Source organism: Henckelia pumila, chromosome 1, assembly GCF_033568475.1.
Source record: "Henckelia pumila isolate YLH828 chromosome 1, ASM3356847v2, whole genome shotgun sequence".
Classification (NCBI taxonomy): Eukaryota; Viridiplantae; Streptophyta; class Magnoliopsida; order Lamiales; family Gesneriaceae; genus Henckelia; species Henckelia pumila.
In genome coordinates, this window is record NC_133120.1 from 95,637,373 (window position 1) to 95,665,097 (window position 27,725).

The window sequence follows — 27,725 nt, forward strand, 5'->3', positions numbered from 1 at the left end:
CCAGTCCTAAAGGTAAAAGGGGCCGGGGGACGAATGAAAAAATATCTTTCCTTCCATCCCTTCATAGAGGAAGGGATGTCGGAAAGAAAGCGAGTGTTCAACCGGGCAGCCAAAGAAAAAGCCCCTTCATTAAATCGGCAGGTAAAGAAATAGTGAAGAACGAGAGGGGTGATGGCTAAATTGTGCATTTTAAAAAGAATGTAAGTGGAGGCCATAATGCGGAAAGAGTTCGGATGAAACTGGTTAATAGGAACCCTAAAAAAATCGACAACTGCCAGGTAAAAATGAGATATGGGAAATCGAAGGCCGCTACGAATTTGGTCTCGGAAAAAGGTGTAACAACCTGCTGGGGGGGTATCGGGAGTACTCCCCGGTAAAGGGCGGAATAAAGAATGGGATAAGGGGATTTCCCCCGAGCCGCGCAGTTCCTCTGCGGCCCCTTGAGATAGGGTGCTGGGAAGATAGGTGTACCAACCTAAGGCCGAAGGGGCAGAGGCGAGGGGTGTGGGGTTTTTTACTTTCTTTTTTCCTTTTCCTTTCGTAAAGGAAGAAGAAGCAGCGGAAGTTTTAGTACGAGAGGAAGAAGTTTTCCTATAAACGCGGGGACGGGAAGGAAGAGCAGAGGCGGAGCGAGCATCGCTCGAGCTACCACTTGGCACTTCATCTCTCGGCGAGCCTTTGGAATTCGCCCCAAAGGTAGAGGATGTACCAGTAGACATAAGGAAAAGAGGAACTTACAGGATAAAGATTGAACAAGGGTGTGCGTGGAACAATCGACGAAAAACATGAGAGGATTGCAAGAAAACAAAGAATAATCGCGCAAAGAAGAAAGACGGTGAGAAGAAGAATGAAGGGTCGCGAGGATTAAATACTAAAAGGGGCCAAAATAATCTGAGCCGTGTATTTTGAAATGAACGGTAGAGATACGCAAAGCGTACTCAAGAAGCTGAAGCGACGTCTGACAAATTCTCTGACAGGCGCACTACGAAGCGTCTAGGGCTGACGTAAGGGTAGCGACTCCCAGGTAGATACCCTGAATGGATATATCACAATACCCCGGGTAAATAGGACCTGGGATGACGATACCCCGGTTGGATAGGACCCGGGAAGATGGTATTAGATGCTCGGGACAGCGGAGCAGGTCCTAGCCCGACTATCTTTAGGAAGTGTGTGTTGGAACACGTGTCGCTCTCACGATCAAATCGATTTGATACCCGGTGCATCGGAAGTTTAAAAATTTTATATGGAACAATTCCATATCATGGATATCAAATTCTAACGATTAAATTATGCAAGTAAAATAATAATAATAATAATTAATATTTTACCTCTTCAAGCAATGGCTTGATTAGTGGACTCCAACAGATTTAATCTGCTCTTGTTGTAAATCCCGGGAACCGATGACTCGCTCGATCTATCTCCGGAATCAGGTCCACGAATAGAAAACAGAAACCCTCTGATTGATTGCACTAGAAATCAATCAGATGTTTATCGTAGAGAATAAACAGATTTGATCTGTCAATTCAGAAAGTGACTTTTCAGAAAAATCACGGACTCAATTTTCTCAAAAGGGAGAGAGGATTTTCGAAAAACCCTCCTTTTATTTTATGTGATTTTTGAAAATACCAAGTAGGAATTAATGTAGTGTTTTCGAAAACTTCACATGTATTTATATATAATTTCTAGACTGGATTAAGTTATATCTCTATTAGGACTCTAACTCCTTAGGGCCCATAATCCATAACTTAAGCCCAACAAGTCAAGCCCGTTATTATAAAAATTAATATAAAATTCATCATGACTCCGATTGATAAACCGATTTCACCAATGTGCACAGAAACCATTTCTGCACCTTTTAAAGTCAAGATAATTTTTCTGAATCCGAATTCAGTGATTTCCAAAAATGCTCATCCCTATGTCATTTTAGAAAATTCTACTCCCTTTAGTTAAGAAGTCCAACTTCTCTTTCATTAAATTTAACTCTTTAAATTTAACTATCTCAACGGGGTTTAGTAATCAATTACTTGTGTGACCCTCAATGGTTCAGGGATACAGCTAGCCGCGGGCTCACAACTCCTTGTGACTCGGAACAACAATTTCCGACTTACCCATCGAATCATGGTAAGAGCGTCTAGCAACATCGCCCCATGATTCCCTAGGTATCACTGATAGTGCCTGCAAGAACCAGTAAGTTTTGGTTAGCGTACAGTACAGTCCCTTCATCCATATATCCCGATCGAATCAACAACCATTGGTACATCGTGAGTCGTTCGAGATTTGACAACTATGCAATGCATCTTGAAGATCAAATAGTGACATCGCATGTGCTACTAGGAAACCAAGTAACCTAAATCACATCGAGTACTCTGGCCAGAGATTTGTCACACTAATATTGAAAGAGTGGGTGCCCGGTTAGCCAACTTGTGGCTAAGGGCTTTTATGACTCTATGTATAAACAATCTTTGTTTAATATAATTTACATTCATTAATGACATTTTCTTTATCTTTCTTCATATTGTTATATTGTGATATGCTATTGTTGTTTTGATAAAGACCTTGAATATGCTATAGTGTAAGTAAGATGAGATAGTGAATAAAGAGAGATCACTATTATAAAACACATCTTATAGTCACTGTATATTCTAAACAGTTCCTAGTCAATTGAGCCGTCCGCTAATAAGGATAAGGATCGCTCGAGATTGAGACTAGCATTTGTGATGCCAAGTACCACGTTTCATTGGTAATGGACATGGAGATGTTCAAAGCATGCAAATGAATGTTCATATGATGAATGATAGAACTACCCTATTCGGACTTTCCAAGTGGTTATTATTATTTGAGTGGATAAGTCCGCGGTTTTGGTTGTACACCATTAGTCCTTACTACTTGAAACATCATTGAGACTCTATATGCTAGTACTGTACTTTGACTCGTTTACCGACTCTATTGGGGTCATCAGGTGTCGGGATTGGGTATAGTTACGACACATATAGGAGTCGATGCTTTGTTGTCAAAGATTCACCACATACTTGCGAGTGTGGATATCCTATGTGATCTGAAGAGATATTAGTGTGATGAATCTCTGGCCAGAGTACATGATGTGTTTTAGTTTACTCGGTTTTCTAGTAGCACATGCGATGTCACTATTTGATCTTCAAGATGCATTGCATAGTTATCGAATCTCAAACGACTCTTGATGTACCAATGGTTGTTGATTCGATCGGGATATATGGATGAAGGGACTGTACTGTACGCTAACCCAAACTTACTGGTTCTCGCAGACACTATCAGTGATACCTAGGGAATCATGGGGCGATGCTGCTAGACGCTCTTACCATGATTCGTTGGGCAAGTTAGAAATCATTGTTCCGAGTCACAAGGAGTTGTGAGCCCACGGCTAGCTGTATCCCTGAACCATTGAGGATCACACAAGTAATGGATTACTAAACCCCGTTGAGATAGTTAAATTTAAAGAGTTAAATTTAATGAAAGAGAAGTTGGACTTCTTAAATAAAGGGAGTGGAATTTTCTAAAATGACATAGGGATGGACATTTTTGGAAATCACTGAATTCGGATTCAAAAAAATTTATCTTGACTTTAAAAGGTGCAGAAATGGTTTCTGTGCACATTGGTGAAATCGGTTTATCAATCGGAGTCATGATAAATTTTATATTAATTTCTATAATAATTGGCTTGGCTTGTTGGGCTTAAGTTATGGATTGTGGGCCCTAAGGAATTAGTGTCCTAATACAATTATAACTTAATCCAGTCTAGAAATTATATAAAGATATGTGTGTAATTTTTGAAAACAACAATTTTTCATTCTCTCCTTGGAATTTTCGAATTACACACTAAATATTCTAAGGGGATTTTCGAAATCCATTACTCTTTTTTGAGATAATTCAGTCTGTGATTTTTGTGAAAAATTACATTCTGAATTGACAGATCAAATCTGTTTAATCTCATCGATAAACATCTGACTGATTTCTAGTGCAATCAATCAGAGGGTTTAAGTTTTCTGTTCGTGGACCTAATTCCGGAGATTGATCGAGTAAGTCATCGGTTCCCGGGATTTACAAGAAGAGCAGATTAAATTCTGTTGGAGTCCATAATCAAGCCTTAGCTTGAAGAGGTAAAATATTTAACTGTGTTTATTATTTTACTTGCAACAATTTTAATCGTTAGAATTTGATACCCACGATATGGAATCGTTCCATATCAAAAAATAAAATTTTTAAACTTACGCTGCTCCGGATATCACATCTGTGTGATCAGAGAATGCGTGTTCCAACAAATATCTCCTCGGATCGCATAGGATATCCACACTCGCAAGCGTGTGGTGAATTCTTGACAACAAAGCATCGACTCCTATATGTTTCGTAACTGTACCCAATCCCGACACCTGATGACCCCCCATAGAGTCGGTAAACGAGTCAAAGTACAGTACTAGCATATAGAGTCTCAATGATGTTTCAAGTAGTAAGGACTAATGGTGTACAACCAAAACCGCGGACTTATCCACTCAAATAATAATAACCACTTGAAAAGTTCGAATAGGGTAGTTCGATCATTCATCATATGAATATCCATTTGCATGCTTTGAATATCTCCATGTCCATTACCAATGAAACGTGGTACTTGGCATCACAAATGCTAGTCTCAATCTCGAGCGATCCTTATCCTTATTAGCGGACGGCTCAATTGACTAGGAACTGTTTAGAATATACAGTGACTATAAGATGTGTTTCATAATAGTGATCTCTCTTTATTCACTATCTCATCTTACTTACACTATAGTATATTCAAGGTCTTTATCAAAACAACAATAGTATATCACAATATAACAATATGAAGAAAGATAAAGATAATGTCATTAATTAATGTAAATTATATTAAACAAAGATTGTTTATACATAGAGTCATAAAAGCCCTTAGCCACAAGTTGGCTAACCGGGCACCCACTCTTTCAATCTCCCACTTGCTCTAAAGCCAACTAGTCATACTACGTAATCCCATTGCTTCGCGATGTTTGTCAAACAATGGTCCTGGCAAGGGCTTAGTAAGTGGATCAGCGATATTGTCTGTAGAGGCCACTCTCTCGACAGTGATGTATCCTCTTTCCACAATCTCCTGGATGATGTGGTATTTCCTCAGTATGTGTTTGGATCTTTGATGAGACTTTGGTTCCTTTGCCTGAGCAACGACACCAGTGTTGTCGCAGTACACCGGAACTGGACCAACAGCTTCAGGAATTACGCCCAACTCTTGGACGAAATTCCTCATCTAAACGGCCTCTTTAGTAGCAGCTGATGCTGCAATGTATTCTGCATCAGTGGTGGAATCCACTGTGGTGTCCTGCTTGGAACTCTTTCAAGAGACAGCACCGCCATTGAGCATGAATACAAATCCAGAGGTTGACTTCGAGTCATCCACGTCGCTTTGGAAGCTATAGTCAGTATAGCCTTCCAATTTCAATTCTCTTCCTCCATAAACCATGAATATATTCTTAGTCCTTCTCAAGTACTTAAGAATATCCTTCACGGCTTTCCAATGCATTTGACCGGGGTTGGCCTGATATCTGCTCGTGACACCCAAAGCAAAGCTACATCCGGTCTGGTAGATATCATCTCATACATAATACTACCTATGGTTGATGCATCTGGTATGTATGTCATTTTCTCTATCTCTTCGTCAGTCTTGGGACACATAGACGTGGATAGAGAAACTCCATGACACATAGGTAGATTTCCTCTCTTGGACTCATCCATAGAAAACCTTTTCAATATGGTGTTGATGTAGGTTGCTTGAGTGAGTCCTATCATTCTCTTAGATCTATCTCTATAGATCTGTATCCCTAGAATATAGGAGGCCTCACCCATATCCTTCATCGAGAATCTACCTGATAACCATATCTTTGTTGACTGCAACATCCCTACGTCATTCCCAATGAGTAGGATGTCATCAACATAAAGCACTAAGAACGTCACCGCATCCTTAACTACTTTCTTATACACGCACGGTTCCTCCGGGTTTTTGATGAAACCAAAGTCCTTTATTGTTTCATCAAATTTCTGGTCCCAACTTCTTGATGCTTGTTTGAGACCATATATTGATCTCTGAAGCTTGCATACCTTATGCTCGCTTTCCATAGATGTGATCCCTCGGGCTGCATCATATAGATCTCTTCCTTAATGTTTCCATTAAGAAATGCAGTCTTCACATCCATTTGCCATATGTCATAGTCATACCAAGCTGCTATGGCAATAAGGATTCTTATGGACTTAAACATTGCAACTGGTGAAAAGGTTTCATCATAGTCAACTCCTTGTCTTTGAGTATAACCTTTTGCGACCAATCGTGCCTTGTAGGTCAATACCTTACCATCAGGCCCAAGTTTTATCTTGTAGATCCATTTACACCCTATTGGAACAATTCCATCAGGAGGATCTACTAAAGACCAAACCTGATTTGTATGCATCGAGTCTATTTCCGACTGCATAGCATCAAGCCATAAATTCAAATCCGCATCAGAAATTGCTTCCTTGAAATTTCTTGGATCACATCCAATGTCGGGTTCACTTTGATCCCCTTCAAGAAGAAGACCATATTGAATAGAGGTCTAGAAATCCTCTCGGATCTTCTAGAAAGAGGCGTGTCGTTTAATGGTTTCTGAGGTGTGGGATCGTTATTTTGTATCTCTGGTTCTTCTCGAATTTTTTCGAGTTCCATCATCTTGTCTTTCTTATCAAGTAAGAACTCCTTCTCCATGAAGGTGGCATTCCTCGAAACAAACACTTTTGTTTCATTAGGATGATAGAAATAATATCCGATTAAATTCTTCGGATATCCTACAAAATAACATAAGGTGGATCGACTATCCAACTTATCTCCCACTGTCTGCTTCACGTAAGCAGGACATCCCCAAATCCTTAAGTACGAATACTTAGGAGCTTTGCCATTCCATAACTCATATGGAGTTTTATATACTGCTTTAGTGTGGACATTGTTCAACAACAATACCGCCGTTTCAAGCGCATAGCCCCAAAACGAAGGTGGGAGCTCAGTGAAGCTCATCATAGATCGAACCATGTCCAACAAAGTTCGATTGCGACGCTCCGAAACATCATTAAGCTGAGGTGTCATAGGAGGAGTCCACTGAGAGAGAATCCCATTCTCTTTTAGATAGTCCAAAAACTCGGTACTTAAGTATTCTCCACCTCGATCCGATCGAAGTGCTTTAATACTTTTTCCTAGTTTTTTCTCTACTTCAGCCTTGAATTCTTTGAACTTTTCAAATGCTTCAGACTTATATTTCATCAAATATAAATACCCATACCTAGAAAAATCATCAGTAAAGGTAATGAAGTAGGTGTGTCCAAATTTAGTACCAATACTAAATGGACCACAAACATCTGTATGGATCAAATCCAACAGATTTTGACTACGCTCTGGTTTTCCTTTAAAAGGAGATTTAGTAATTTTTTTTTTTAGGCAGGACTCACAAGTAGGTAGATAGTTAATATCAGACATATCAAACATGCCCTCTCCCACTAGCTTGTTCATCCTCCTTGAGAAAATGTGACCTAGCCTAGCATGCCAAAGGTTTGCTGGGTTTTGACTATCGTTTTTCCTTTAATTTGTTGTTACCGATTTATCAACATAATTAATTGGAACGTCTTTTAATTTTAAGTTATATAGATCGTTTTCAAGTTGTCCATTTCCAATTAAACATTTATTCTTGTAAATATTACAAATCTCATTCACAAAATTGCAAGAAAAACCATCTCTATCAAGCATAGAAACAAAAATAATGTTTTTAATCAAATCTGGCACAAATAAAACATCTCTTAAAAGTAACTTAAAATCGTTCTGCAAAACTAAATAAACGTCTCCCACTTCTTTGGCTTCAACTCTGGAACCATTTTCGAGCCTCAGCTGGGTCTCACTCATCCTATGCTTACGACTTCTTGTCATCACCTGCAAATCATTGCAAATGTGAGATTCACATCCGGTATCCAATACCCAAGAAGTAGTATTAAGTGAAACATTTATTTCAATGTAAAACATACCCTTTGCAGTTCGCAACTGCTCGAGGTATTCCTTGCAGTTACGTTTTCAATGACCGGGTTTTTTGCTGTGATGGAAAACATCTCCAGATATGTTCACGTTTGAAGCTTATGTCTTGCCCTTCTTCTTTGGTACAATTTTTTTTGGGTGGGACAGAAAGTTTCTTACCCTTTTCACTTGGCCCCTTCTTGGAGTAAGAAGAGGAGCCAACCAAGAGTACCGGTTTTTCCTTCTTTAATTTGGCCTCAGAAGACACAAGCATATTGACCATCTCTTCAAGGGTGGCCTCTATCTTGTTCATATTGAAGTTCACCACAAATCCGTCAAACGATGAAGAAAGTGAAAGAAGCAATAAGTCCATATTCAATTCATGCTCCAATGTCAAATCGAGTGTTACCAACTTTTCAATTAGCCCAATCATGTGTACCCCATGCTCACGGACAGAAGTTCCATCTCGCATGCGGCATGTCATGAGCTCTTTGACGGTGGCATACCTCTCCGACCTTGACTGAGCTCCAAAAAGTTCCTTGAGGTGCATGTGTATGTCAGCAGCATTCACGGCATCCTCAAATCGCCTCTGGAGTTCATCAGACATTGAAGCTTGTATATAGCATTTAGTCTTGATATCATGGTCCCACCATTGATCAAGTTTTGCCAATTCTTCCGGACTTATATTAGCCGGTGCTTCCTTTGGAGGATTCTTTTCTAACATGTAGAAAATTTTCTCCGAGTTTAGAACAATCTTTAATTTACGGAACCATTCCGTATAGTTTGCGCCAGTCAATTTGTTTTGTTCGAGAATTGAGTATAGTGGATTGCGCGAATTCATTGTAATGAAATACTGAAAAAAATAGACAATAATTAGTGATTGTTTAATTAATTTACTAAGATATAAAATATGGCGAGATTTAATTTTATGAATTTCACTCCCACTATTTTAACGATTTCACTACCCTCTAGTGAAAACGGGAAACTTATTTTCTTAGTGGGAACATGGAGTCCAATTGACAAACTATAGTTCCGAATAATATCAGCCAACTATAATTTTCAAAAGGTAGAACCCAATTGCTTCCAAAGCAATCCCCATGTTTTTTACCTCATGTCCAATAAGGGCCCAATAATATGACGCCGTTTATTGTGACATGTCAAGATAACCCATCAATATTAAGTTGTGATGGACGGTCGCCATGTGGATCCCCAATAATATGAGCCAATCCCATGGGAGTTCCACCCAACTTACAACTTGTGTCGATCCAATGTACAGCTTTCCGACGAACGCCCCCCCCCCCCAATAATATGAGCCGGACCGTGCCTGCGGGTAGCATCTCATACATTGATCGTTGATGGAAGGTAGGAACATTTAAACAATATTTAAATTTCCTTTATTTATCTTGATATTAATTTTAAATCATATTTAAAATGAGGGATTTTTTAATTTTTGAAAACTGTCTCATCATTTAGTATTTGTATGCTTGCGGGATTCATACAATTTAGTCTAAACATGCATACCACAATAATATCATATATTATTTAAAGGATGATCGACCCCAATAACTAATCGATCCGTGGTTGTCAATCACGAGTCTAAGTCCAATCCTAGGTGATATGTAGGTATGCAATGCAATCCTATTACATTGAGCTTCCAATTTACATTTCTTCGGTCTTTATTGTCTGCTGGGCCCACCATTGTCTTCAAATCTTTATCTCCCACTACGTCTAATAAATTTACAATAAATTTCGATGACAAGTAGGGGATACATATTTAAGGGTGGGAACGGGCCATAAACCAGACCCACTTTTTATTACAAATGACAATTCAAATTGGGCCATAAACCAAGCCCATTAATAAAACCCAACAACAATAAAACCAAATGTAAACAACCTAACATACACCTACAATATTGGTCATGGCAATCGATCATCCTCTTATCCAATAATTAATTCAATAATTAAATAATTGGATAACATGCAATGGTATCATAATTAAAAAGATAAAATCAAATTTTATCTATTATTCTCATAAGATCATATCTTATCATCAATTGTACCAAAATAATTAATTTTATAAAATCTAATTTAACGAATAAAATTTATAAATTTTTCAAAAACTTCAAATTTATCCAAAAATCAATTTTAAAAATTTCGGACTCAAACAATTTGATCCGATGCCTCGTGGACCAATCAAAAACAATTTTCGATCGGACCAAAAACTAAAATTTAAAAAATTTCAAATTTCAATAAAAATCAAAATTTTTATTTTCCGGGCTGCCCGGGACATTCCCGGGCAACCCCGCCTCCATGTGGGACAGGGCTGCCCACGTGGAGGTGGGCAGCTCGTCGCTTCCCGTGATGCCCTTGTTTTCTTTAAAAATTTTAATTTAAAAATTTCGTTTTGTTTCCAAAACCCGAGGCTAAAATTTTTGTACAATCGATTAATTTAATCGTTTGATCCGAGAGAAACCTGGCTCTGATACCACTGTTGGAACACGTGTCGCTCTCACGGTCAAATCGATTTGATACCCGGTGCAGCGGAAGTTTAAAAATTTTATATGGAATAATTTCATATCATGGATATCAAATCCTAACGATTAAATTATGCAAGTAAAATAATAATAATAATAATAATAATAATAATTAATATTTTACCTCTTCAAGCAATGACTTGATTAGTGGACTCTAACAGATTTAATCTTCTCTTGTTGTAAATCCCGATAACCGGTGACTCGCTCGATCAATCTCTGGAATCAGGTCCACGAATAGAAAACAAAAACCCTCTGATTGATTGCACTAGAAATCAATCAGATGTTTATCGATGAGATTAAACAGATTTGATCTGTTAATTCAGAAAGTGAATTTTCAGAAAAATCACAGACTGAATTTTCTCAAAAGGGAGAGAGGATTTTCGAAAAACCCTCCTTTTATTTTATGTGATTTTCGAAAATACCAAGTAGGAATTAATGTAGTGTTTTCGAAAACTTCACATGTATTTATATGTAATTTTTAGACTGGATTAAGTTATATCTCTATTAAGACTCTAACTCCTTAGGGCCCATAATCCATAACTTAAGCCCAACAAGCCAAGCCCGTTATTATAGAAATTAATATAAAATTCATCATGACTCCGATTGATAAACCGATTTCACCAATATGCACAGAAATCATTTCTGTACCTTTTAAAGTCAAGATAATTTTTCTGAATCCGAATTCAGTGATTTCCAAAAATGCCCATCCCTATGTTAATTTAGGAAATTCCACTCCCTTTAATTAAGAAGTCCAACTTCTCTTTCATTAAATTTAACTCTTTAAATTTAACTATCTTAACGGGGTTTAGTAATCCATTACTTGTGTGACCCTCAATGGTTCAGGGATACAGCTAGCCGCGGGCTCACAACTCCTTGTGACTCGGAACAACAATTTCTGACTTACCCATCGAATCATGGTAAGAGCGTCTAGCAAACATCGCCCCATGATTCCCTAGGTATCACTGATAGTGGCTGCAAGAACCAGTAAGTTTTGGTTAGCGTACAGTACAGTCCATTCATCCATATATCTCGATCGAATCAACAACCATTGGTACATCGAGAGTCGTTCGAGATTCGATAACTATGCAATGCATCTTGAAGATCAAATAGTGACATCGCATGTGCTACTAGAAAACCAAGTAACCTAAATCACATCGAGTACTCTGGCCAGAGATTTGTCACACTAATATCTCCTCAGATCGCATAGGATATCCATACTCGCAAGCGTGTGGTGAATCCTTGACAACAAAGCATCGACTCCTATATGTGTCGTAACTGTACCCAATCCCGACATCTGATGACCCCCCATAGATTTGGTAAACGAGTCAAATTACAGTATTAGCATATAGAGTCTCAATGATGTTTAAAGTAGTAAGGACTAATGGTGTACAACCAAAACCGCGGACTTATCCACTCAAATAATAATAACCACTTGGAAAGTCCGAATAGGGTAGTTCGATCATTCATCATATGAATATCCATTTGCATGCTTTGAATATCTCTATGTCCATTAACAATGAAACGTGGTACTTGGCATCACAAATGCTAGTCTCAATCTCGAGCGATCCTTATCCTTATTAGCGGACGGCTCAATTGACTAGGAACTGTTTAGAATATACAGTGACTATAAGATGTGTTTCATAATAGTGATCTCTCTTTATTCACTATCTCATCTTACTTACACTATAGTATATTCAAGGTATTTATCAAAACAACAATAGTATATCACAATATAACAATATGAAGAAAGATAAAGATAATGTCATTAATTAATGTAAATTATATTAAACAAAGATTGTTTATACATAGAGTCATAAAAGCCCTTAGCCACAAGTTGGCTAACCGGGCACCCACTCTTTCAGTGTGGTGATATCACATTAAGATATCCCCAGTAAATAGGACCTGGGATGACGATACCCCGGGTGGATAGGACCCGGGAAGTCTCGGGACTGCGGAGCAGGTCCTAGCCCGACTATCTTTAGGAAGTGTGGTGATATCATATTACGATACCCCGGGTGGATAGGACCCGGGAGGATGGTGTAACCGCAGCATATTAAGGAACCCGGGACTGGGTGACAGTAACCTGGGATCTACGAGGATGGGTTAACCTGGGAGGCCTTAGCACCCGGACCGATACAGGAGATCGAAAGGAACCCGGGTAAGGGGCCTGGGAGCTAGAACCTCCCGGAGTAAGCCTTCGGAAGTTAGGAAAGGGAAGGAAAACCAGTGGGTCCCCGGCCTTTCTATTTTTAGGGCCAGGAAACGGCCACGTTTATTTGAAGTGTGTCAGTTCAAATCACAAATCCAATCATTACTAAACACGATCCAAAGGAGTGGGCTCTGTCCGAAAATTGTGGGGGTCTAAATCACACGTGATAACCAGCTTATTATCCTAAAAGTTGTCAGTAAGGTCATACCCAATAATCATTGAGGACCCGGGTGGACGAGTATAAAAGCCCATCCTGGGGGGCAAGGTAGGGAGATGGACTCACTCTCTAAAAAATATTCGTAGAACTTCGTCTCCAAACGGATAAGATATTCATATATTTTGTATCTTCACCTACCTTTTTCGCTCGGGAATTTACCCATCTCCGAGTAGTCATTTTGTGATAATCGCATAAATATACGTACCTGATTATTGTAAAATAATGTATCTCATATAATCCAAGCCTATAGCCATCCACACCAAAATAAATAGAGTTTTCGCAGAAAACATCCTCATAGCTAATTAGATGGTAGAGTCTACTGCATTCCGTCGTATGATTCAGGAATGCTCAGCTTATATCAAATTATTATTGTTTTTTACAACTTTTAGGAAACGGCAAAGAAGTAAGATTGACATGTTATTAAAAAAAATGACATAAAAAATATACAAACTTTTTATATAATTAAATAAATTAACCTTAAAATAACCTCTCCTTTTAAAAATAAAAATAAAAATTATGTATAAAGTGGACTTGTATTTGTGGCACATTCTTATGACTTCTGATCCAATCTGAACTAAAAACATGATAAATATTGAGCCCTGTTTGGACATTGCTATAAAATGATTTTTTACACAATTTTTATAAAACGTTTAATTTTTTTAAAAGAATAAATACACGGTTCAAAATGTGTTTGGAATTTGGATAACTATTTAAAAAAATATACCATGTTTAAAAATAATTAAGAAAGTGTTTGGATAATTGTTCTATAAAAATACTTTAATTTTTGTTCAATCTTCGTTTTGTATTCTAATAAAACATAAAATAAAAAAAAAAACACCCGCATCTTAGTTTTGCTATAAAAATTATAATTCGAAAACATTTGAAAAAAATTCAAAATGTTTTACAAAAATTTTATCCAAACACATGCTTTAAATATTTTCACTTATAAAACATCTAATATCTATATCATATTAAACATTAAGAGGTTTTGATACATTGATATGGTCTCCCTTATATTTTTTTGCTATGGCTATGTAATTACAAAAATACCACATTCATTATATTTTTTGTCCTTTAATGAATATGCATTTACAAAATTGTAATTTCTTTAATTTCACTATTTATTATTATTTTTCTATTTTAAATTTAAAAAAATGGACAATAGAAGGCACACATCGCGTGCGTTCGGGTACTAGTGTTTATTAAGTATTGACCAGGAAAAACCTTATTAGCTTCAAAAAAACAAAAGCAAAAATTTAATGTGGAAAATTATGATATTAAAATTGCAATAATAAAATTTTACATTGATATATATTTTTGCAAAATAACTTCATCATAAATTTTCCGAAGTACGAATATTATTCGTAAAGTTCTTATAATCTTTTGTGACTTTTATTTGACAACATACAATTTCTAAATCTTATTTTTGAATTAACTTACAAAATAATAAGGCCTATCCATACGCATATTGATCAAATAGTTCATACATATATTTTTTTTCAAAAAAAAACACACATACGCATTTAATTTTTTTCGAAAATTCTAAAAAGATTTTATAAATATTTTAGTAGGGGGAAAAAATTTAAGGGCTCAGATGCGCCTGCAGAATCGTCCTGAAATCGGACGGATGTGGAGACCCAATCACCACTGGGAGCGCAGATTAATCCTCACAGCCAAATTATCATTGCACCAGCCGGGAATCGAACCCGGGTCTGTACCGTGGCAGGGTACTATTCTACCACTAGACCACTGGTGCTGTTTTGCTAAGTTGGTGGAATATAAATATATTATATAAACAATCAGACAGACCTCCACGTATTTATGCACATCAATACGTTTTAAAACGTAGACCTCAATTTTTATTCGAAAACTTTGGTTCTCAATTTTAACTATTCAAGTTGATTCGTGAGATTTTTGACATTATTTCTATCAAACTTGAAACGAACTTGAACTCTATAGCTGATTAAAATTTAGGTGGTGTTAAGAAAGAAAAAACTCAAAAGTAATTTTAGAAACATTCTCAAACACTACTTTTAATATCATGCTATATATGTTGCACAATACACACTCAAAAATGATTGTAATAAAGTGATGCGATTATCATAAAATAGGTACCTGAGGGTTGGTAAATTCCCGGGCGAAATAGAAAGCGAGTTCCTCGTCTTCTTGGAGGTGAAGCCTACACGCTGAAAAATAAGGAAACTCGTATGTGGGGAGCCGGAATGGTTTTCGGCGTCGCCACTCCGATGCTTAAGTCAGACTCAGATGTATGAAGTGGGCTTATGGTATTTTAGAAAGTGAGTGTGTGCGGAAAATGATAATGATAAAAGAGAGATTCTCCAAAAAGTTCCCTAGGCTAGACGCCCGAGCCTGGTCTTTATATTCGTCCGGCCGGGTCATCAATGATTATTGGGTATAGACTTTCTAACAGCTTTTGGGGTGATAGGATGGTTACCAAGTGTGATTTAGACACCCCGTAATCTCAGGAAAGAGCTCATTCAGTTGGAACGTGATTAGTAATGATTTGGTCTGTTCTTAGGGCTTGAAATACTCAAAGTAGACGTGACCACTTCTTGGCCTCAAGAATAGAAAAACTCGGGTCCCACCATCTTTCCTTCTTTTCCTACCTCCCGAGGGCTTATTCATAGATGCCCGACTCTCATGCTTTTATACGGGCTTCTCTCGATCTCCTAGGGTCCCCAAGACTTCCGGGGTCTTTGGGAAGGCCCGGATGCTTAAACCCTATGGGCTATTTTATTATCCGAGGTAGGACCCGGGTTATCATCACTGTCACTGTGGTGCCTTTGTTTTGCCTCGAGATTTTTACTCACCCGGGTATTGAAACCCTCTCAGGCTTTTTCACCACCCGGGTTATCTTACTAGGACATCATAAAGGATCAGAAATTGTTATGAAGAAATCAACGAACAGTGAAAATTAGAACCTTTCATTAGTCCGTAACAAGGGTTAGAACTTGGAAGTTGGAACCTTCAAATGCAATTTTTAAATGAAGTGTTGTTGGTTAAAGACAACCACACAAGTAGAAAACTGACGAGAACATGACATGAAAAAAAAAAAAAAAAAAGTTTCACTTGCAAAAGCATAAAATGACATTAAAATTCTGGATCCCTTGAGAAATACGAACTACTGTAATCAAATAAAAGCTATCAAGAACAAAATATAACTAACTATACGGCAAAAATAAATATAGGAAAATGTATACGGATGGCGATGCAGAACAGAGGGGAAAGAAAAAGAAATGTGCATGCCGCGCCAGGTAGGGGTCGAACCTACGACTTTCTGCTTAGGAAACAGACGCTCTATCCACTGAGCTACAGGCGCGCTGTATTAGTCGTCTGAGGTAAATATGTATTTAATTAAGAATAATTTGAAACGCAACGTGACATAAACAACTCGTGTGTAAAATAAGACCATTTAGGTAATTACGCGATTCCGCTTTGATAATTTCCATCGCGCAAAATGCGTACGACAGAACGAAGAAATTATGCAACATCCTAAAGATAACTAGGTCAATTGACAATAGGAAGACTAAAGTTGGCTTTGCATAACAAAATTTTAGGAGCGGTTGCGATCTTTAGAAATAAGAAACAGTTGATTCTTTTTTACAAATTTTCACAATTTATTTATTTTGGAATACGCAAACACTACCTTAAATTCGCTTGTTTTTATTAAACTTTGATAATTTGATGTATGAAAACCAATTATTTTACAATCCGAATCTAATCAATTCAATCACCGAGTAACATAAACCATCTCCACACCGAGGTTTTTCCGAGTCCACTGCTCCTAATACTTCGTTAGCCACCTTTAGCCGAAACAAACACCAGCCTCACCCTCGCTAGGGGTGTTCAACGATCGGTTCGGTTTTAATTTGTCTAATTTCGATTCGATTTTTCGGTTTTCGGTTTATAAAAAATGTAATCCGAAGTCAAACCGTTCTACTTCGGTTCGGTTTGGTTTCTGTACTATAATGGATCGGTTGATACGTTTCGGTTTGATCGGTTTGATCATTAATAATACATAACACAATAAAAGAAACATAAATTTCATCCAACATATAATTTATACTCCAAATCACAACTTAAAGTTATAGTCATATAGTGAAGAAACAAAAAATAATAAACAATTATTAAAATTAATAATAAAAATACATTATAAAATATAATATGTTTTTTTACATGATTTCTTAGTAAAAAATTTAAAAATAAAGTGTAAATAACTAACATAAACAATAATCAACTAAAAATTACATAATGAACAATCAATTAATCAACAATAAATTACATAAACAACACCAATGAATTAAATAAACAATAATCAACAAAAAATTATTCAAAATGATTATTCATTAATTAAATATCGTCTCATAACTTGCAATATAAATTAAAAATATAAATAAAATTATTAATTTAATTAAATTTCGATTTTTTCGATCGGTTCGATTTTGACAAATATAATCCAAAACCGAACCAAATTAACTTCGGTTTTAATATTTATATCCGAATTACAAAATACGATTTTCGGTTCGGTCTTTGATTTTTCCGATTTGGATTTTCGGTTTTTTTTCGATTTTATCCGAAATATGAACACCCCTAACCCTCGTAGGTGTAAGATACGATCGCCCTCCACAACATAAATTGTTATTAAAAGAAAATAAAGGGCAAATTTAAATAATCCATCGGCACAAAACAAGCTATGCTTCCTTTAATCAACAGAAATTGTGCAGCTTTATGGCCTATTTCATACATACAGGCTATTATCTCACAATTTATAAGAAATGATAATAATCATTTCTTAATATCAGAAGCAAACAATAAGTGAGAAGAAGCATATCGAGTAGACACCATCACACCAAGAATTTCATTCCTCCACATTTTGATTGAAGCCATTTGCGGTGGAGCTAAAGGACAGTCTTTTGTACACACCAGCACTTGAACCGAAAATTAGATTAGTCCCATCACATGCCAATTGACTTAAATGAAAAAAAACAAGAAAAAAACACCTAACCCCATAAATCTGTATACCAAAACCCCATAGTCACAAATTAAATTGAACCCCAACACCATCAAGGTAAAATGTCCTTTTCAAGATTCATCCGTCACATTAACCAACTCGTACTCGACTAGGGACAGATTATTGTCCTCCTTGGCCACAAAATTTGCTGGTTCAGCTACTTCAACGAGTCCCCACTTATCCACAGCCAGCCTCATCGACCCTTTGAACATATCAATCTTTGAATTCCGAAGTATCACAGTGTTACCTGGCTTCATTAGCTCAACTGCAAAGAAATTAAAGCCTTTTCATCTACAAATACAAGTACACAACATGCAGCTAGTTGTGGCCTCAAAAAACAACTATCTAACAAAACTACAGAATCAAAGAGCTAAAATAGCATGACAAACAAATGGATAATAAAAAAAAGTAAAAATGTTTTTGAACATATTTCTGAATGACCCAACAGGGAGCATCAGGAAAAAAAATATGACCATGGAAAGAACCACGATCAAAAGGCACAATCTGCCATGGAAGCAAGAAAGTCTAGCTAGCTATTTCAACGCATTAAAGATTTAGAGAGCCGTGCAGAGGAAGCCTCCAACCAACCAACACAAATGATAAATATACGCAAAATAACTAAAACAGTCTCCACCCTTCGTCATTCAGATAACGAGCAATAAAACTACAGCTTGCAAAGCATAAATCTGGGGAGCTACATTAGCCCACCCAATCTCAAGTCTTGGACACAAGTGTTACTCATATGGGATCATAAAGAAAAGGGAGCTCCTGTACAACAAATATCGATCCTTAGATCAGAAATCATTATGCACAGGACAGCTTAAAATAGAAGTTTGACCAAGAACATAAATTATGCAAACAAAAAAGCGTTAAACAAACAGAACTCTAATTTCAGCAACAGCATTATGTAAATGAAATCATAAATTGATGCTGAAATAGTCTAATCCGACATTTTACAACGAATTTTGAAAAAAAAACATGAGAAGAGTGGCGAGGGGAGGTGTACCTTGCTCGTTACGAGCAGTGAAAAGTATAGTCCCAGTTTCATCCCCGACAAGGCATTCAGCGATTCTAGTACTCTGGTTCTGCGGCCCACGAAAATTGGGGTTCCGGGGTTTCTTGTTGAGGACAGTAGTGGAGCTCACCACTTTCACCAAGATTGTATGCCCATTTGTCCCCGGTTTCAAGGCATCGACTTTGACAAACACCGGCTTCCTGAGTCCGGGCTTTTCCACAGCGGCGGTACCACTTTGCTGCGATCTTCTTGGAGGGGCCTTGGTCGCCATGAGCTGAGATATACAGAGAGATGGGTGAGGTGAAACGAGATTTGTTCTAGGGTTTTACTTGATGTGTGGTGTGTGAAATGAAACCCTAATTGTTGGTGGAATTTAAACGACGCCGGGTTTTACTTGATGTGTGGTGTGTGAAATGAAACCCTAATTGTTGGTGGAATTTAAACGACGCCCCTCGTCATTCCCTTATTCGTTCTCTATCCTATTGTTACCGGGTCGGAGGCCCAACAATATGGAAGACCTAAGGCCCAATTAGACTAATCCACCGGAAGAAATCCTCTTCTACATTTTTTACAATTAAAATCGTGTTAAATTATCATATCGATTTATACGTCAATTTTGTGATACAAATTTATAATTTAATTTAATTCATAAAAAATATTAATTTTTATGTCAAAATTATTATTTTTATAATAAATATGGATCGGATCGAGTCAACTCATTTAAAATTTGTGAGATTTTCTCGCAAAAAAACTTATGAATTTTAAAATAAATTAAAAATATATGCATGTTTACATACAAATATGACAATTGACAACAATCACTCTATCTGGCTTGGTTATCAATTCCTAAATTCATATTTAGTACCTTTTTTTTGGAAATATTTAGTACTTAAAAAACATTTTTTTAATGAAACCTCTTAAATTACTATTCATATAATGAAAAAAAATATTCTTATCTTTATCATACTCACTAGTATTTTATTATATTTTTACTAAAAAAAAATGAAATCGGGTCCAAATTCAATATATCCAATTCAGAAGGAAGAAAAGAAGGCAGATATATTTTTGTCTGATTTCGGGAACCATATCCATCGGACACATAAAAACACAAATATCGAGAAAAAGTCAAAAGAGCTTCCGAATAATCGACCGTAGAGCTAATTCCATAATCGATTCATTCTAAAACAAGAAATATATCCATTTTATCATTTCTTTTTCCGAACAAAAATCCACAAGCACCTTCCGAATATATTTCTATGAGGTGATTCATCCTCACTGTTTTCGATTTCGATCCGTCTGTGTATTTTTTTTTCTCAAACTCTCATCGATCTCACATATACTGTAATCCATGGATTCTGATTTCTGGACCACTCGCCTGGCCGCCGCGAAAAGGCAGTTTCATCTGCAGCATCAACACCATGTCTCGCATGCCCATGGCTTCTCTCAATTGGGTTCGTTTCAATTTTTCTAATTTGTAGTGTTTATGCTTCTTTCGTTTTATTTTCTTTTACATTTTTTCTGGGTTTTCGTAGATCGATTCGGAAGGGATGGTTTCGAGGTGGAAGAAGACATCAGATCCGATCTCCCGTGCCCCTATTGTTTCGAGGAGTTTGATGTAGCGTCCCTTTGCCCACATCTGGAAGATGAACATCCTTGTGAATCCAGACCCGCCGTGAGTTTCTCTTTGCATTTGTATACGTGTATGTATTTCAATCTAAGCTTTAGATTGTTTTTGTTCATTTGGTTCTGATCCCGTTTTAATAAGGCTTTCTTTTTATAACTTGTTTGTTCTAGATTTGGCGGAAAGCTTGATTTTTGTTTCTATAATTGATGCAACATGGTTAATTCATTTTATTTTTTTGGTAAAATCACATTTCTTTTTCCACGTTATTATTATTTCTTAATTTATTGATAGGACATTTTTTATATTTCTGATTTTGGGATTTTTCGATCAATGAATTGAAAAGGCCATGTGTTGGTTTTGAGGATATGGTGAGAAGCACCATCTTTAAACTTCCATTTTTGAGATTTTTTCAATCGTTATACTTCTAGTTATATCCTTGATATTTTTTGCTCCATTTGAATTATATTTTGGAATTCAAGATTTTAGTTATGTAACAAAAAAGTCATGACTTTGAGGGTATTTTTCTTGATTTGGGTCGGAGAACCAATCTTATTAATTTTTACCAGTTACTTATTGGGTTCGTGTTCGTTAAAATGAACTTGGAATAATGCAACTGAGGCAGCTGAGGACCTGGGATTTGGTTTGAGGAAGGCATGATACATTTTGGAAGACGAAACTTTTTAAGTGTTCAGACCAATATTTGTTTGTTTATTGATCTTGTAAGGTTTGTTATTGTGTCCGAAGTATCGGTTTTAACATTTTATACATGTTTCCAGTTTCTCTAACAACTGGAAGGCATATAGCAGTTTGATCGTCGTGGGCCTTCAGTTAGATATCTCTCATTCCATGACAAAAATTGAAATTTTTTGTGTGCTTGCCACCAACTCTATTTGCTGCCAATTGACTTAATCATTACTGTGATAATTGTTGTTGTAAATATTATGAGACTTAACCTTGATTTATTCATTTCACGCAGATCTGCCCAGTTTGTTCGGCTAAAGTCACAAGGGACGTGTTAAGTCACATAACGCTACAACATGGACACTTATTCAAGATATCCTTTGTGTGAAAAGAAGATTCCAGTATATTATTGCATATTTTTATTTTACTCACTCCTATACTCAAACCGTGTCAAAGATTTCTTTAACTTACAGTTACTTTCAGAGGCGTCGCAGATTGCGTAGAGTTCCTGTTCCAAACAGTCAAGCGCTGTCTCTACTTGGTAAGGATCTTCGTGAAGCCCATCTTCAGGCACTTCTTGGAGGCAGTGCTTACCGATCCAACAATGCAGCTTCATCCAATGCTGCTGCGGTTGCGGATCCTTTCCTGTCGTCTTTTGTTTTGAACTTTACGGGTTCTGAAAGTGAGGAGATTTCGAAATCTGTGATGTCGAGTATTGAGGAAATTTCTTCACAAAGTGATGCATCACTACCTATTTGGAAATCGAGGTAAAGAGTCTATTTTCCCTTCGTTGAATTGGACATTTTTAATTCTTTAGTTTTCTTTGTGATGAGTCAACTGCCCTTGTTGAGTCAGAAAAATGAATATAGAGGCCTAATGAAAAACTATAAATTGTTACAATTAGCGAGGTGAAAACTCTGTTATGTCATATGTGCGCTAAAAATGAAATATGTATACACTGATAAAAGTTCTTTCATTTGATGAGAGGCATAAATTTGCGCTACTCGATCCGAAAGGTAACATTTAATGAAGTTATTTACCATTTTTATCTAAACCCTTTCCCTTCGTGGTTGCAGCAGTTTGGATTCATCATTGAGTCGCGAAGAGCGTGAAGAAAGAACGCGACAGGCAGCCGGGAGAGCCGTCTTTCTCCAAGATTTGCTTGTATCCGCTGTGTTTTCTGATTAGCAAAAAGAGCGAAGTCTCACTCGAAACTGTGTTAAGTTCAGGTTGGGGAACTAACCCGGATCCCGCGCCTTAATATTGGATTTGTCTTGTATTCATTGACAATAATAATTATTGTATAAGATCCTAGTAAGTAATAACGAATATAGTTAGTATTTAATCAGGTTGCCTTAACATTACAGTCTTTGTACCTGTAGAGTTTGTACATTGCCTCCGCAAACTTTAATTTACCTCAAAATTTTATACAATAACGAGCTGATGCTATTTACCTTATCCCGTTCCGCACCATTTGTACCCGTTTGATTCGGGTCAAATGTAGAGAACGGATACACTCCAAGAACAGTACTTGGAAAGACTTTAAGACGTATTTTACGACTTTTCAATAAATTTTCAATCTTAAATATTAAAATCCTCAATGTTCGCTTTCAATTCTAGAAAGTAAAAATCTTAATATACTTGCATAATATTTAAAAAACATAATATATATCATTGATTACACATTTATCTATAAATAAATTTGAAACACGTACCTATATTTGAAGTTGCTCTTGTCTGGTATCGTTCCGCATGCGCCACTTCTTCTTTATTTGAAAAATTTTCAGTCGATTGTCTTTGTTTTTTGTCAGTTAATAGTAGGGGTGGAATCGGGTCGGAACCCGTCCCATAACCCCCTTATCCGATTCTCGTCCCGATAGAAATTGAAATATTTTTTTTCTCCCGATCTCGCACCCATAAAGTGTTGGGACCCGAATGTTCGGGATCCCGTCGGGTCGGGAGAGGGTAATCCCGAATAATATTTTTTTTAAAAAAAATTCTATGAAAATATTTTTTTGAAAAAAATTTATGAAAAAAATCAAACAAATTTTTAATACATTACAAATAAATTAAAATTTCTTTATATATAACCATTAAAAAACTAAAACATTTTTTTAGTACATTACAAATAAACTAAAACAACTACTTGATAAATAAAAAAAAACATATAATTGTTCATAATAATAAAAAAAACAAAATAAAAATGTATAACTCAATGTTAATATTAAAAAAGATAAATAAAAAAATATTATATGTTATATAATTATAAAACATTAATATTAAACATAAAATTTTAAAAAAATTATTTTTTAAATTAAAAAATATTATTAAAAAATATTATTTTTATATTCGTGTCGGGTCGAGAATCCCGTTGGGAAGGGTTGCCTATTCCGATCCCGATCCCGAAATTGATCGGGTCGGAAAAAATTCCGACCACTCGGGTCGGAAAAATTTCGAGACGGGAAAAATTAGGGACGGGAACGGGTTGGAAATGGGGACGAGTCGGGATTTTTGTAAAATTTGCCACCCTAGTAAATAGTTATGCAATTTACTCATTTAATAACATTTTGAATTGGGCTTAATCATTAAATGGGCTTAAAAATTTAGTCGGTGCTTTCTTGCTTTCTTTATTTTTTGTGTGACAATGGTTTTACAAATTTAATAACTCCTTTTAATGGTTCTAAATCATAATAGTGATATGTAAGTGAATGAGCTTTAAACATGCATAGCTAGCGTAAAAAAAACAAAATTTCTGCTGAGCTAATGCCCAACTTTGCCCACGTTATTCTCCGCCCCTTATCTTATCTACGAGTCAAACGACACCTACATGACATAAAAACATAATCCGTGCTATTGGCGATTCCAACCACGCGATAATGTGGTCACGAAATAAATCAGTCGAGGGTCGAAAAATTACACCGCCTGAGAAAACAGGGCCTCGCCATGCCAACTCAACTGGACTGGACGGTCGGCAGCAGTACAGCACCGTTACATCAGCATCATATTGGTTGGCTAGAAGACCTTGGATATATATCATATTCATCGTGAAAGATAAAAATTTTAAACAGCAATTGATATGTACAGTGCTTAAACATTTATTTATACACATATTATTTTAAGATTATGATCTTAAAATAAAGTATTATGTTAAGTGCTGCTAATTTTACTTGTTTGGAATAAATTTATGTGACAATTTGTTAAATTTATTATTTTCGTACAAAATAAGTATGACCGACTTTTCCTTCTTATATCCCTTCCCTTCACTAGCTTCCGCTCCATATAATAATATAATATAACTAATTTGTGGAGGAAGAATCGAAGATGCTGGAGCTTTTCCTGTTGGGGTGCACGGGAGTGGTGGTGCTCCTCCATGGAGCCAATTTCTTCTTCCATACTCTCACTTCTCATATGGGCATTCGTGCGATCAGGTTTGATTTGTGTCTGACCTCAAATCCCTTACTTCCATTTTAATATTTGCTGTTCTGATCTCTAATCCCTCACGTTATTGGATGCTTTTTTCCATATCGATCTTCTTCTTCTCAACTGAAAACAAGAGTATGTGCAGCTCAAATCACAAATCCCGTGGCGCTCGATTAATACATTTTTGTTATTAAAATCTAGATCTTTTTAATTAAAAATCGGTTTTCGGATGACGAAAAATGGTGTCATGTATTGTTTATTTGGTGTATTTCGTATGTTTGTTTTTCCCCTTTCATAAACTTCATGAAATTTAATAATTTAATTGATTTTCTTGGCTTTTACTTCTGATATTTAATGTTTGTTTTCTGAAAATCATAATGGGGGAGCCAAGATTGTGCAATTTAATAATGTTCGCTTTCCCAGTAAAAAAATAATAATAATAATGTTCGCTTTCACGCAATATGTCGTGGGGAAAAGGTCAATTTAAAACCCACGAGATTCTTCGTTTTGGAATTATTATTTTATTTATTTGTAAGTAGCCGTATGTGGTACTTGGTCCACTCGCTTGCTTTCTTATCAATCCGACCCACCTTGAGAAAAATTCAGTCGTTTGGCAACGGATATTAAAATTCGAGTTCTTTGTTTTTTCGTTTTTTTTAAAGAAAAATTATTTAAAACATCAAATGCTTCTCTCCCACTGTTTTTGTCATTGTTTATGACTATGATTATAAATGAAACAAATAACTTGAAAAAGTAGTAGACATAAAATTGATTTTTTATGAACACCAAGTTATGCATAAACTGGAAGCCAGCCACAAGCGATGCAAAATTATCGAGCTTTTATTGATAAGCCACAATTGCTAATTGATTTGTTTGTTGTTTTGCAACAGTTTCCTGGGTTTTGCTGCATGGTAAATTATGGCAGCATGTTATTTGATTTCTTCAAGTATCCAATCCAGGAGGAATAGGAGATGCTTGCTAACGGAATAGGACTATGGGAGGGTGTTTCTTTACACATATTTTACTTATTTCCAGTACTAGTATTATCTATGTTGCCAGTAGTTAAGTGTGTGTGTTGTCTATAGCTACTAATTTGAATATTTATAAATGTATATATATGTTTCTATAAATTCTGCCTTTTAGTTCTCAATAATGGCAACCTTTCTTTCTAAATTTCTAAAGAAGTTGATCCCAGTACTGTAGCTAGCTAGTCCGTAGTCGACGTTTGTATACTTGAACATGGTTGTTGCTAAGAATATTGGTTAAGAAGGTCTTATCGCAATAAATATATCATCACAAATATGAGAACTGTGCTTCAATCAATTCATAAACGTCCCGTGCCAAACTAAGATTTGTGTGCAGATCAGAAAGAAAAAATAGATGTCGCCAGGATATGTGGTACATACATATATGTAGAGTTTTTCACCGGAAATTGAATGCTTTTTGCTGCCATTTTTTTCCAACAACTCGAAGACAATGTATCTGATCAGGTTTAGATCTATCAGTAAAAATTCAAGATTTGTTGAACAATGTAAATTAACATACATTTCTGTTAAAAAACGACAGTATGCAATTAACTCATGCTCATTTTGGATCAAACATTATGTATGTGCATAAGTTCGAGTACTGCTTATTGTTTTGCGAATAAATATTTAGTAGATCTGCTGTTTCATATGATTCTGAATCAATTTCTCTCTATAAGCAAGTCCTTGTTCGAAATGTTGAAGAAGTAATCCTCTATCTTTGTGCTGGAATATTATAAGGATTGGAATTTGGACGTAACAAACAATAAGCTATTGCAAAAATTCAATGAATACTAGTGATAAAATGAAGTAGATTGGGGCCTGGGATCATATTCTTTCCTCATTGTATTCCTCGTTTTTCCACTGATGGTATTGTCTGAACAGCCCGGCAGTTATTGCATGGCTTGCCAAATGACTGGAATAGTTTCTGGCTAAAACTTTTTCGCCCGGTGCCCTTTTTGTTCATCTGTTCTGCTCGTCTCCGATTGCCTTGAATCGGTGACAAGAAATCTTCTAATTCCATTCGCTTTAGAACTGGAGGTTGATTCGATAGAACCGCGGCGGCCTCGTATGGTAAGTGCTGACCATTGGGAAACAGGCCGTCTCCTCCCTCTTCATAACTCTCGTTTGGGTCTTGAGTCATAGATTTAAATTCAAACTCTGGTTCTTGTTTCTTCACTTTAGCACCTTCTTTTACAGGGTTTAGACTCTGGTCGTGAATGCATACGAGCCCCGCGAAGGACAGAGACTCGCTGGAGGCTACATCTTCAGGCAAGTCTGGTGACATTTTCTTAGGCATTTTGGTGTAGACTTGTAGCAAGATGCGGAAATCCTTGCCGAATTTCCAAGAATTTATATGACAACCGTGGAGATGATGATTGGATGAATCGTATTTCTTTTATAGGGATTGTTGTGGATTTGTACTCATTCTCTTCCGGCCTTCGTGACAATGAGATGCCTATCTCACTCTTTGTTTTATGGATGACTCGATTTTAAAGTTTTTGTTTTCCATGGATTTGGCCGATGCATTCAAGGATAAACATGTCGGATACTCCAAGACAATTAAGACATCAAGTATTGGTGCACCCTTTTGAACTTGTTGACTCTGTCATTTTCACTTTATATGTATATTGTGATGAATATTCCAATGTAACATGTGTATTGGTTTTGAGCGACAACATTTGCTTTGGCAGGACGGGCATGGTGGGGGGGGAGCAACAAAATCACCTTCTTCGTATGGAGAAAAAAAAAAAAGAGTGTTTACAAATATATTTTAAATGTTTTGTATGTTTTAATAAAATAAATAAATATAAGGTTTTTCCATCCATCCTCACTTTTATTATGTTCATTATGCGTGAATTTTTTTGTGGAGTCGTTATGTAGATCTCTAGGCCTTGTGATGGGCCTCCTCTAT

General features: G+C 36.4%; 2 protein-coding genes, 1 long non-coding RNA gene and 3 other non-coding genes across 7 annotated transcripts; 2 read left to right on the forward strand and 4 right to left on the reverse strand.

Moving 5' to 3' along the window:
- Positions 1-14,602: 14,602 nt before the first annotated feature.
- On the reverse strand, positions 14,603-14,692 carry LOC140876558 (small nucleolar RNA snoR114). Its single transcript, XR_012148862.1, has one exon. It is a non-coding gene; the product is annotated as a small nucleolar RNA snoR114 (small nucleolar RNA).
- A 9-nt stretch (positions 14,693-14,701) lies between these two features.
- On the reverse strand, positions 14,702-14,772 carry TRNAG-GCC (transfer RNA glycine (anticodon GCC)). Its single transcript has one exon. It is a non-coding gene; the product is annotated as a tRNA-Gly (tRNA).
- A 1,511-nt stretch (positions 14,773-16,283) lies between these two features.
- On the reverse strand, positions 16,284-16,356 carry TRNAR-CCU (transfer RNA arginine (anticodon CCU)). Its single transcript has one exon. It is a non-coding gene; the product is annotated as a tRNA-Arg (tRNA).
- Positions 16,357-17,872: 1,516 nt separating this feature from the next.
- Positions 17,873-19,477, reverse strand: LOC140861564 (uncharacterized protein At4g28440-like). The gene is made up of 2 exons (XM_073264590.1): positions 19,055-19,477; positions 17,873-18,313 (listed from the first exon to the last, which is right to left on the reverse strand). The coding sequence occupies exons 1-2, from the start codon at positions 19,332-19,334 to the stop codon at positions 18,120-18,122; spliced, it is 474 nt and encodes a 157-aa protein (XP_073120691.1). The 5' UTR covers positions 19,335-19,477; the 3' UTR covers positions 17,873-18,119.
- Positions 19,478-20,155: 678 nt separating this feature from the next.
- Positions 20,156-22,779, forward strand: LOC140875259 (protein DEHYDRATION-INDUCED 19-like). 2 transcript variants are annotated; one of them, XM_073278911.1, is made up of 5 exons: positions 20,156-20,514; positions 20,596-20,735; positions 21,664-21,741; positions 21,846-22,135; positions 22,445-22,779. In XM_073278911.1, exons 1-5 carry the CDS (start codon positions 20,412-20,414, stop codon positions 22,554-22,556), a joined length of 723 nt encoding a protein of 240 aa, XP_073135012.1. In that variant the 5' UTR covers positions 20,156-20,411; the 3' UTR covers positions 22,557-22,779. The 2 variants fall into 2 exon arrangements, with proteins under 2 accessions (XP_073135012.1, XP_073135013.1); XM_073278912.1 differs by having other exon boundaries at positions 22,448-22,779.
- A 1,524-nt stretch (positions 22,780-24,303) lies between these two features.
- LOC140875006 (uncharacterized) lies at positions 24,304-27,501 on the forward strand. The gene is made up of 4 exons (XR_012148298.1): positions 24,304-24,796; positions 25,679-26,884; positions 27,011-27,082; positions 27,216-27,501. It is a non-coding gene; the product is annotated as an uncharacterized lncRNA (long non-coding RNA).
- The last annotated feature ends 224 nt before the right edge of the window (positions 27,502-27,725 follow it).

Excerpts from the sequence above, each read along its gene's own strand:
- LOC140861564 (XM_073264590.1), bottom strand. The coding sequence starts at position 19,334 with ATGGCGACCAAGGCCCCTCCAAGAAGATCGCAGCAAAGTGGTACCGCC. Across the intron at positions 18,314-19,054 it reads CACTGCTCGTAACGAGCAAG|TTGAGCTAATGAAGCCAGGT; the intron begins GTACACCTCCCC and ends ATTTCTTTGCAG.
- LOC140875259 (XM_073278911.1), top strand. The coding sequence starts at position 20,412 with ATGGATTCTGATTTCTGGACCACTCGCCTGGCCGCCGCGAAAAGGCAG. Across the intron at positions 20,515-20,595 it reads CCATGGCTTCTCTCAATTGG|ATCGATTCGGAAGGGATGGT; the intron begins GTTCGTTTCAAT and ends GGGTTTTCGTAG. Across the intron at positions 21,742-21,845 it reads AACATGGACACTTATTCAAG|TTTCAGAGGCGTCGCAGATT; the intron begins ATATCCTTTGTG and ends ACTTACAGTTAC.